The 12057-nt window shown below is 46.2% G+C and overlaps 1 protein-coding gene and 1 pseudogene across 2 annotated transcripts; both read right to left on the reverse strand.

The window, feature by feature from the left end:
- Nucleotides 1–2351: 2351 nt before the first annotated feature.
- Nucleotides 2352–2871, reverse strand: LOC127326782 (thaumatin-like pathogenesis-related protein 1; annotated as a pseudogene).
- A 1251-nt stretch (nucleotides 2872–4122) lies between these two features.
- Nucleotides 4123–8018, reverse strand: LOC127326756 (brassinosteroid LRR receptor kinase BRI1-like). 2 transcript variants are annotated; one of them, XM_051353542.2, is made up of 3 exons: nucleotides 5102–8018; nucleotides 4635–4999; nucleotides 4123–4402 (listed from the first exon to the last, which is right to left on the reverse strand). In XM_051353542.2, exons 1-2 carry the CDS (start codon nucleotides 7986–7988, stop codon nucleotides 4635–4637), a joined length of 3252 nt encoding a protein of 1083 aa, XP_051209502.1. In that variant the 5' UTR covers nucleotides 7989–8018; the 3' UTR covers nucleotides 4123–4402. The 2 variants fall into 2 exon arrangements, with proteins under 2 accessions (XP_051209502.1, XP_051209501.1); XM_051353541.2 differs by lacking the exon at nucleotides 4123–4402 and having other exon boundaries at nucleotides 4458–4999.
- Nucleotides 8019–12057: the final 4039 nt, after the last annotated feature.

A 12057-nucleotide genomic window follows, 5' to 3' on the forward strand; every position in this document is an offset into this window, starting at 1 on the left:
ACAGAGAAACAAACCCTTGGGAACAGAAGAGTTCCTGATGCTACCAAGCCTACCGTAGTAACAGACACTAGGTGCCCTCCATGAACTAGTCATCTCTCAACTTGCATGATTTTCTGAATGCTTCACGCCCTCTTTTATGGACGAAAATAGATTAACATGTGGAGATAGTATGTGCTTGTATATCTACGCAATTATTGGGCACCTACGGTCCAATTTAGTGTGGAACTTATAACATTATGGACATATGTATATATCCTTTCAGTTGAAGCCATAACTGTTCTATATTACGTAAATAAAAATTTCAAATTTTGTCACTAAAGTAGAATGTGGATGGCAAACGCCTTGGGGTATCATTACTTCAAACAATGTCGTTGGGTCATTTCTTTAATGCAGTGGCGGAGGAAACCCCAACATTGTTCTGAAAAATATATTTGGTATCACTGAATCTTATTATAAAGTGAGCATAAGATGGACCAAGTTAATCCACAATTTCCGAGTCTTGCCATTACTCATGTACAATGGCATTTCATATATAATAAATCCCTAAGTTCACTAGTTTAAACCAGGAGTTAATGTTCGTGGTTTTTGAGTACCTTGAGATCCATCTCACAAGAACCTTTGCTTCTACAGATACACATCTAGATCGTACGTAGTTTTAATCTCATTTCGAAGTCCGTCATGATTACCCCTTGGCGATGAGGTGATCATCCAAAGTGATTATGAAGTGTAATTGTTTTATAACAGTACATTAGGCAAACAAATTAGGATCACAATATATCAGCCATACAGAATGCAGTTGTATATTTGTTTTGTCCAAAAAAGGGTCCTATGAGTTCTGTCCAATTGCTAGACTCACTCAACAATGCGTTCTCATAATATGAGAAAATGGGGTACAAATAAAGAAGCTCCACCATTATTGTGGACGAAGAGAGTGCTCTTTCCTGGAGCTTCACTTCGAGTCAGAAGTCACATAAAGTAAAATTAGGCATCACGTCTAGATACTAAGGTATCACCATTACTTCGGCTGAAGAGAGCGCATTTTCCTTTGTCTTCAAAAGAAAATCGCGTTCAAATAAGAGCATATGTATTGCCAGTCTACATATTTTTCAGACCTTATGTACAATAGGCCCATCATTTGGTGATCCAACTTCGGAATTCTCTACATGCTTAGGCCTTGTTTACATCTCTCGTATTTTCACCCAAGGGTTTGGGGATGGGAGGGGATTTGATGAATCCCTTCCTTTCACCCAATCTCCTTAAATCCTCTCAAATAATCTTTCCAAAAATATATCAGTACCGTGGAGAGTTTTTAATGTAGGAAAAAATAATGAGATTTGTGGGGATATCTTAGGATTATTCCGTCCAAACCCGATTTGGTAAACAAATTATTGGGGATTTTCCGGGATTAGGTATAATCTTCTCCTATCCCCTCGAATGCACTCTAATACACTAGAAATAAACAAGACCTTAATATGATAAAAAAAATTGTTGGAAGAGGTAAATTTCCGCTTGAAGCCACGACTTAGTGGAGAAGAACATATCGGCCGTACCTGTTTTTTTTTCTGTTAAGGTTTAGTTAATACAATGATGCTTGAACAGATCTAGGTACGGGAAAAAGTTTATGCATGTACACAAATTAAGTCCAACAAAGAAAAACAGACAGTGGTGAAGTATTGAACATATCTTGTTTCCTAATTGATAGAAGAAGAACCTTTGGAGCTGATTGGAATTCACACATGGACTAGTAAAGCAAAAATGCATTAGACACAACTCACAATCGATCAGAAGAATGACCGCGATATGGTGGCGATTTCTTGGTCTGCGCTGCCTAGCAGTGGCCAATATGCCCTACGAGTTGATGACCGGGGATCGGAGAAGGATGACGGTCGGACCTGACAACGAGCACGAAGCGGTGAACGACGGAAGGGGCAGCCACGGTGGCGGCGATATCAGGTATCGCTATCTGTTAACAGCGAGCCCCTGGAGAGTTCATGATTGGGCAAATTTGGCACATACATCAAGTCCACCAGTACCCAAGTGTATCATATTGTGAGATAACGATGCCCCTCTTGCTACACTAATAGGCAACTATGGAAACTTAAAACAAAATACACAATGCATGAAATATTGTATTAGTATAATTCCTTAGCTTTATTCATCGACATTTATTAGCCACTAGTATATATGCGCATGGTGGCAGGAGATACACATACTTTAGTGTGCATTGATCATTACACTCCTTGTATGTACGCGCTTGTACATATGTGGGGCTCACATGTCAGCCACCACGCTGTAGGGTGTAGTACGTCAGGGGAGCCATGTCCATACACACATGCATCTAGATAAGCTCATCATGGGCAGAAGACGATGCGGTAGCTCCTGTTGCCGCTGCACGACTTGGTCTTGACGTCGTTAGGGTGGTGGTACGCGTCGGGGCAGTTGGAGTTACGGCACTGCAGCGGGACGCCGGTGCTGCAGGAGAAGTCGTCCATGCCAATGTTGAAGCCGTCGATCACGAAGATGTCGTAGAAGTCCTGCGAGCCAAGGGTGAACTCGGCCAGGGTTGCCGGCGGTTGACCCGACAGGGTGCAGGATAGCGAGCGAGCGCAATCTCCAGTTTTGCACAGCTGCCGGAGTTGCCGTTGAAGTTGCAGCCCGTGCGTGCCCAGAGATCCTGGCGGAGCTGGTGCCGCTGGGGATATTAAGGTTCCACGTGTCGCCGCTGTTTAGCCGCCTACCGCCACCCACCGGGATGGCTGCCGGCCACACGGTGAAGGAGCATCGGTTGGTGATGCTAAAGGAGGTGGCGCTGGCCCCCGCGGCCAGGGCTGCGGCCAGGAGGAGGATGACCGCCGAGGAGGAGGCGGCCATTGATTTGTTTCACCAACGTGCTAGTGTTGCTGGTTGCTGTGACCGTGCTAAGAATGTGCTTATTTATAGGTAGTGGAATTCATGGTTTGCAGGATTTGTATTTTACAGAAATTTGCTATGTCGACGAGCGACTTGGATTGCAGCTGGTCTTTACTATCCCGACCGAGAGCGACAGTATATTTTGAAGTTTCTTTGTTAGTTTTCTTGGGAAAGATGCAACGGTTTCTAGTCATCCCGTGCTGGAAAATAGCGTGCATTTGACTGAGACGTACATGCGAATCTGCCTGCCTGTAATGTACACCTAAGTTGTATCTGCTTTAACATTATATATATATATGTATACAACACCAAGATAGCTATGTACATATGTATGGTGTGTTTGGTTTGAGGCCACTAAGCCAAGCTTATGGCATTAAGAATATGGTAAGTCACGATTGGTTGATGTTGACTAGTGCAATGAACTAATTAAAGTGGGTGTAGGGGTACGTATATATGCATGCAAATATTTTCCAGCGACGATATTTTTTGAACTTTCTTGCCATATGTTGGTGTTAGATATGTTGGAAAATAAAAACTGCAACGGTTTCTTGTCATCTCGTGATAGAAAAGTAGTGTGCATTTGACAGGGACGTATGAATCGGTACATATCTACTAGTATATGCTCCACCAACATATCTACGTACATATAGTGTGTTTGGTTTGAGCCCACTAGCTAGCCAAGTTTATGGCACTAAACCACGATCGGCGCAGAATTATAGTTGCAGTATTGCTTGCCAAAGATTTTGCACTCATCTAAACAATTATACGGTACGCAGATTCTAGATGAAAACCAACGACGGGACTGCAGTAGTACAAACATACATGCGTACAGCTAGTCACTTGTAGAATGGACATATAATAGCTAACAAAGACGTCAACTGAGTACTCCATTTCATGATCTCTAGCATCTCCAAAGGTTCCTTATCTAAATCTCTGCGTGTTTCAGCGGACTAGTGAATTCTTACTCTCCAAATTTCACCAATCTTTATTTTATTTATTTACTCTAACAATTAAATCGATACAACACAACAATGCATATATGCATTTAATATGTTTTTATGTGATCTACTGTTAGTCTCTTTTATTTTTTTAATATGCTTTTATTTGACGTATTATTAGTTCCATTTTTTTATTTAGATCAATAATTATCCAATGGAATACGAAATTCAGCCCAGTATGCTTATATATCGTCGGACGTGCCGTTATGGTTTTTCTCTTGTTTCACTCTACAAAATCCACTGGTCTTATGCTCAGTACATGGGGAGAATTAATAAAAGCACAGGAATGCCGAGCTGGAGCTCGCGCTGAACATCTCAATAGGCAACGTATCCAGGGAGAAATTAGAATTACATGGTGGTCTCCCACACACATGGTTTGAACATTAGAGCTAATGTGAAAGAAACCCACGATGCTAGCTGGCCCATTGTACCAGTAGATGTCCAAATACTGGAATTAACCCAGAGTAAACTTAGTGAAACTAGCATGATTTCCCCTGCCAAAAAAAAAACTAGCATGATTTGAGTGTAAAGAAGGATATGGATAGTATATTTTTTATTCAGGATCGAGTCAAATATTTAATCATTTCAAAACTCTTAGTCAAGTCCAATCTAAGAGATCTTTACACCCCTTTAAAATAAACGTGGATTATAAAGCATCTATAGTGCCTAGACCGGTAACAAAATATGTGATGCTAACAAGAAAATACATAGGTAGACGCTACATACTCATACATCATTATGACTTGTTGCCCATTTGGTGTACTCCATTTGGATCTTGGTTAGCCTCGGCACCACATCACTCATCTTTATCCTGTCGTTAGGCGAGTCCTCTGTGCAGAGCAACCCAGTTTCTATTGTCGGCACCAGAAAGCTATCGTGCAGCTCATACCATGAAGAGGATCCGTGCAGTAGCCGGGTATCCACGGCATGGATAAGCTCTGCAGGAAATAACTGTTGAACCCATCGCCTAAGGGTCAAGTCTCCGACAAACATAGCATCTTCAGGCTTCCTTCCAGTGAAAACTTCAAGGAGCATTATCCCGTAGCTGAACACGTCACTCTTTCGTGATGCTTTTCCATATGATCCATACTCTACACAAGGAAAAATACAAACATAAGTTACAACATGATTGATCAGCCCAAAAAAGAGCTGGGTATATTTGAGGAATATAACTACTAGTGTTAATTATGTACCTGGTGACATGTACCCAATCGAACCGGGCATGTTTGAGGCGATTGTTGAGCTATCATTACCTTGTAGTAACCTTGCAATGCCAAAGTCTGCCACATGTGCGATCATGTCCTCATCAAATAAGACATTGCTTGGCTTCATGTCGCAATGCAAAACAACTTCATGGCATCCATGGTGCAGATACTCCAATGCCATTGACACATCCAGCATAACACCCAGCCTTTCGCCGAGCCCAAATTGTCTTTCTATCAATTGGGAGTGGTGCAGTAGCGTGTCTAAGCTGCTATTTGGCATGTACCGTAACACCAGTGCTCTGAAGTCCATGTTAGAACATGTGCTGATTATCTGTATCAGGTTACGGTGCCGCGCCATGCGGAGCACACGGCACTCAGCGTCGAAGCTTCTAGTGGTGTGCTTGAATCGCATGTCAAGAACCTTCACTGCAACCACCAAGCCGCTGCTCAGTTGGCCCTTGAAAACTTCTCCAAATCCTCCTGATCCGAGCTTGTAGTCTTCATTAAAATTATCGGTGGCGCGAACAAGCTCGAGATGAGAAATGAATTGATTGCCTGCTGGGTCTGTCGGATCATCAACCGAAGCTCTGACCTCACCTTTCTCAGTTTTATTCACGATCCCTAGGTATAAGCAAAAAACAATAACACCAAGAGCTACAGTGGTACCTGCCAATAGTATTGTCATCTTCAAGTGGTGGTAATTATAGCCAGAATGGTACCCGCCTTGAAGAGGCGAAATTGGTTGGCACGGAGGCAGAGGGATACCACACAACCCAGAGTTGTTCACATACTGGCTCTCTGGAAAAGTGACAAGAGGTCCTAGGACCGGTACTGATCCATTGAGCTTATTGTATGACAAGTCAATATCCTCCAATGCCAGCGTGGAGAATGATCCGGGAATCGGGCCTTCCAACTGGTTGTGTGACAGGTCAAGCCCAAGCAGTTTCTGCGCGTCTCCAAGCTCATCAGGGATGGCACCGGAGAGCAAATTGTTCCCAAGATTCAAGACAATGAGGTAGTTCATGTTCCCAAGCTCCTTGGGGATCTCGGAATCGAGCTGGTTGAAGGACAGGTCCAGGTATACCATGGAGATATTTGGAGTGAAAGCGAAGTCTCGGCTGCTAAGGTAGTACAGCACGGTGAAGTAGTACACTGTGAAGTTGCATAGCTTCTTGCTGGCCATCCGGTTCAGATCGTCGGAACGGACGCCGTTGGTCTGGAGCAGGTTCCCCTTGCCGCGACATTCGCCGCTCCGCGGCTCTTGGTTGCGCAAGTATGTGGACGTCCGCCCAGTGTCGAGGACCATGGGTATCTTCCCAGACCGCCTCGCCAGCTCCGTCGGTATCGGTCCATTCAGCTGGTTGTCGTTGAGGTCCAGGTGAACCAATCGTTGGCAATCTCCTAGCTCGCGCGGTATCGGGCCCGAGAAGGAGTTGTTGTTCAGCTTCAAATTCACGAGGTTGTCTAGCCGCCCGAGCCATGCCGGCACCGGTCCGGAGAGCTTGTTGCTACCGAGGGATAACCAGATCAGATCCTGGCAATTCACCAGCTCCGGCGGGATGCCGCCTGTGAGGCCGTTGTAATCAAGGATGAGGTTCTGGAGCCCGCGAGCACCGGCCAGTGATGCCGGGATCTCGCCCTCCAGTTCGTTCTCCCACAGTATGAGGTCCCAGAGAAGGCGTAGGTCGCCGAGGGATGTGGGGATGGAGCCGTTGATGTAGTTCAGGGCGAGGTCGAGAGACTGGAGGTTTGCGCAGTTGGAGATGGCCGGCGGGATGCCTCCTGTGAGGTAGTTGTTCTGCAGGTAGAGCACCTCGAGCTTGGAGGTGCCGGTGCTCGGGCAGAGCGACGGCGGTATAACGCCAGTGAGCGCGTTTGAGCTGAGGTCCAGCGTCGTGAGCTCGGCAAGCGCGCCGATGGAGTCTGGCATGGAGCCGTCAAAGTAGTTGAACGATAGAGAGAGCGTCGCGAGACGCGGGAGCCCAGCAGCGAGCGCGTCGCCGGCTGGGAGAGCGCCGGAGAAGTTGTTGAACGACAGGTTGAGGTAGGAAAGCGACGCGAGTCCCAGGATGTCCGGCGGGCAAGCGCCCGTCAAGTGGTTTTCGGAGAGGTCGAGCGAAACTAGAGAGCTGCAGCCGGAGAGGACACCGGGCGCAAGCTCGCCGGATATGTCGTTGCCGGACAGATCAAGCGACTCCATTCTGGAACAGTTGGAGAGCGACGGGATTGACCCGGAGATCTTGTTCGCTGCGAGGCCCAGTTGCCGGATACCCACCGCGCTGGCAATCCAGCCAAGGTCGCCGGCAATCATATTGTACGAGAGGTCAAGGACATCCAAACCGGCGAAGCCCGCGGCTCCTCCATCTCCCTTCCTGCCCTCACCGACGAGGGCGTTGCCAGAAAGGTTCAGCTCCCTCAGCCCGCGGCACGCGCCCGCGAGCACGGCGGCATCGGCGACGTGTCCGCGCAGAGCGCCGTTCCCGGACAGGTCGAGCTGGGCCAGCGTGTGGCCGCACCTCCACCGTCCGCTGGAGGCATCCGCGAGCGAGCCGGTAACGTTGGCGCCTCGCAGGCTGACCGTCTGGACGCTGCCCAGCCGCAGCAGCGTGCCGGCGACGGCGCGGAAGTCGACGTCGAGCGGGATACCGGCTAGGGACAGGGAGGAGAGGCTGCTCCCGACGCACCCCGCGCCGGGGAACTGGCACGCGCTATCGCCGCGGGTCCAACCCCCGAGCTCCCTCTTGTTCCGCACCGCCGCCTTGAACCGTTCCAGCAGCTGCTCGTCGGTCTTGGTTTTGGTCTCGCTCTCGTACGCCGACGTTGCCGCCAGTGGAGCAAGCAGCAGCAGCACCGTCGCGAACAGAGCAACACCCATGCTAGTTTGTTACAGTTAATTCCAACAAAATCTAACACGATCAGCAGTGCGTTACTATTGCACGATTTTATTCTGCTGGCCGGCTACCGGCAGGCCGTCCTGCGCCACGGACAGTATTTTTCTTGCCGTGCGCCACAGGGTTCCACGATGGATGATCACCTAAATTTTCTTGTCTTAATTAGCACTAGCAGAGTGCGAAGTGCCGTATTTTACTTTCCGCGGCGGTGATAGGACCACAAAACCCGTTCGTCTTTGTTACGCCGAAGACGATATCACCGTAACATTTATTGTGCTCAGTTTCGCTACAGATTTTTTCTCGGCTGATAGAGTATTCCCTCCGTACCGGATTACAGGGGCAATAACGTTTTTGGAGTATACCAGAAAATTGAGGTAAATTCTGTAATAATTATCCAAATTAATTATCATTCATGCCGTGTTGACCAATGCATGTCAGGTAAATTCTTTATTAACTATCCAAATTAATTCTCATTCATGCCATTTTGACCAATGCTTGCCCTTTTTATTGTGCTTAGGGGTGGCAACGGGTCTGCTCCCCACCGGGGAGTGCTTTCTCATCCCCATCTCCATCCCCATCCCCATTTAACAATCGGAGAGACTTTTTTCCCATCCCCATCCCCATCGGGTTCGGGGCGGGGATCGGGTTCCTCATTAAGGAGCTTAATTCAAATAACATTCTCATAATTTCATGATTTTACATTCTTGGCACACAAAAATAAATAGCTTTTATAATACGTATGTGGTAAATGACAACAAATTAGTATCATATTGTCAACACCCGGATTCTTAAGTCAAGATGCCTATTATGCCATACATCGCAATCCCAGGAATATTGTTTTTGCGAGACATAATAGATTGATATCACAGAACATCATTCATTACAAACCATAATTGTCTTACATCAAAGGATCACATGATCCAGTCTTACAATAACAGTTGATCTAATGATCAAATACAAAACACACAGCGGAAAAAACGTAGTAGCGGTCCATCTGTTCCACAGGCAACGCTTGACGTCAGGAGTAGTCCTAGTTATCATAGACGTCCTGCTGTCCATCCTCTTGGTACTGGTTCTGCTCTTCATAGTCTGGCCATTTGAATAGCCAGGGACAAAGCCATGAGTACTTTAAAGTACTCGCAAACTAATACTAGTGTAAGCACTATCAACTATAGTAAGGGGGTTCTAAGTTCTAGGTTCATTTGCATAAAGCCAATTTTATTTCATAAGCACTTAGTAGTAAAAGACTCTTATTTGCCTAACTAACTCAAGTGGGAACATTAGTGTCATTCCCACAACTCTGTTGTGATCAAGTTAAATTCACCTTTCAAGTCACCAGTCACCAGTCATATGTCATATTTTGAAAATGGTCTGATGACGGAACAGTATGGCCTTTCCAATCGTCCATAACCATGGACACGGCTATTCGAATAGTTTTACACTCTGCAGAGGTCGCACACTTTTGCCACAACATTTGCAATAATCCGTCGTGTAATCGGCTCCTGATTTATCACACTCAGTGTGCGGACTACCAACAATAACCTTTCACTTACATACCCTAGTACAGGCACCTCTCCCCATGAGCTTGGCCTCCCAGCCACGGCAAACCGCCATCCTGGGAACTGCACAGGGCTTGGGTAGGATATTCACCTCATTTCACGTCATTTCACTTTCAACGGAGGCAGCCTCGGCATAACCCCTATGACGCTTGTTTAGAGGGAACCCATACTAAAGCACATAAATTTCTAGTTAAGCCCTACCCATGATCAGGTATTGTGGGGGTACTTTAAAATTGGAATGGTATCGCATCCGAACCCAACCATCAGTTTTTGTAAAATTCACCATGTCATTCACAAGTCATATTCACCTTCAAAATCTCTCCATAGAATGACTCATCATTCCAAGGTTTTCAAAGTCATTTGATTCACATGTTTCCCATCTAGAGTAGTCAATTTTAGTTTAGCACTAGCAACTAGCCATGAGGGGTGCTAACTAACTTGTAGTTCTCTAAGCTAACTTTGATACTCTTGTAATACTTCATATCTAGACCAAAGTGAAATATGAACCAAATAAACTTTGATAAACCAAAGTAAAGCTTGTAAGAATAAAACTTGGGATTGGATCCTTAAACACAAGGTAAGATTGCAATGATGCCTTGCTCTAGTAGAGCTTTGCATTAGGGTAGCTTGGTAATAGCTTGCAATAATATAGCTTGCCTTGAGTGGTGTAGTGATCACAGTGTTCTTCTTCTTCCTCGTAGAAGACCTCCTCCTCTTCGAAGCCTTCGGTACTAGCGTCTATAAACGGATACGAGGTATACAATCACCAAACAATTCTTAAGCACTAGACTTAACACACAAAAAGGGATCACACAAGCTATTCTAGCATCACCACTTTATTATTATGGTGGTGGGTTTTGTTTTCTTTTTAAGAAAAATAATTTCCTCTCATTGAAAATATTTATTAGATTTTCTATTTATTTCCTTTGAGAAGTAATTTCCTCTCATTGAATCTTGTTAAGATTTAATCTCCTCAAATAATAAAGTATGAGTACATGTTGACCAAGATCAACACTTTATATTTACAATTTGAGAAAATGATTTAAATGAGATAATGCATCTCATACAATTTAAATACTACTATGGAGCCATTTAATATTCTCAAGTAATAACATATGAGGTCATGAAGTCTAATGTCATCACCTCACATTGAATTACTTGGAAATGTGATTTAAATGAGGTGCTACACCTCATAGATTAAAAATCCTAAATTTGAGAATAATTTAAATGGGCTAGTAATGACTACATAGCCATTATTTGATTCTAGCCCATGATCATCTGAAACAACTATATCATATTTTTGCATAAACAATTAGAGTTTTTGAAATGTGAATTATGAGAGTTTGAATCACCTCAAAATTCATTATGGTTGATTTTTAATAATTGTTTGAAATTTGAAAACCTACTGCCTTGTTATTTTTATTACATGAGTTCTACAACAAATATAGGGTTGAGACCAGTGGGGTTTGATAGAGAATTTCCTAAGCTTTCCAGAACTATAAAATTCATCAAATTTGGCTCGGTGGATTTTGTTCTATTTAAATTTGAATCAAGCACCAGTATTCAAATTTGGGTTAAATTGATTTAAACGAATTCAAACGAAATGGGCGCGCGGGAAAACTAAACGGGCCGGCCCAACTGTGCTCCAGTGCGCAGCGGGCCGCCTGACAGTGGACCCCACATGTCAGCGGGTCTTTATTTACCGAAACGTTATGCGTGCGGAGAGCCACGGGATTAGAGTAGGATCGGACGGTGCACATGCATCGTCGTCTCCGGCGAGAGGGGGTACTGGCCGCGGCGAGGGTAGGGGGTTGGTGGCTCACCGGTGCTCCGGCGATCGTTGGCGAGGTGCTGCAGTGACGTTGTGGACGACTGCGATGCTCCAGGTACAAGCGGCAGCTCCTGGGGTGGCGCGTAGCGTCGTCTTCTTCCGCGGCGGCTCCACGGCACTCCGGTGAGAAATTATCTAGCTACGGTGCAAATTGGGGCGAGGCGAGGATAGAGGAGGATCAGAGATGAGAGGAGAAGCGAGTGGTGTGAGGAACTGAGGCGGGGGTGGCCTCCTTTTATAGATGCGAGGAGGTGCCGAGGCGCATGGATGCGGTCGACCATGGCGATGGCGTTTGGAGCGGCGAAGGGGCAAGGCGAGGTTGGCGTGAGGTTGCAGGCATCATGGCGATGCTCGAGGGCGTCCTAGCGCAGAGAAAAGGGGATGGGAGCGTGCGGGCGACGTCGTCGTCCGTGCGGTACTGCGGCGGAGATCGGCGATGATGGTGATGGCGACAGTGCCTGGGCGGGGAAAAGGAGGTGTCTAGGAGGGAGCTGGTGCGTAGGCGAGTGCGCGTGCGAGAGGAGAAAGCGAGGGGAGGACGGACCCAACAGGGCGAGGTGGCATACTGGCGCGTCCAGTGGCATGTCTGGGCGTCACTGGGCGCGTCGCGTTCTGGGCTCTGTCTTGTTCTCCTTGGCCAATGGCGTGTATCAGCAGGTTTAG

This window comes from Lolium perenne, chromosome 6 (assembly GCF_019359855.2).
Source record: "Lolium perenne isolate Kyuss_39 chromosome 6, Kyuss_2.0, whole genome shotgun sequence".
Lineage (NCBI taxonomy): Eukaryota > Viridiplantae > Streptophyta > Magnoliopsida > Poales > Poaceae > Lolium > Lolium perenne.

What these genes read in the sequence shown, in the direction of transcription:
- LOC127326756 (XM_051353542.2), bottom strand. Translation starts at nt 7,988, where the DNA reads ATGGGTGTTGCTCTGTTCGCGACGGTGCTGCTGCTGCTTGCTCCACTG. An exon ending in GATTGGGTACATGTCACCAG is followed by an intron (nt 5,000 to 5,101) that starts GTACATAATTAA and finishes TTCCTTGTGTAG; the next exon opens with AGTATGGATCATATGGAAAA.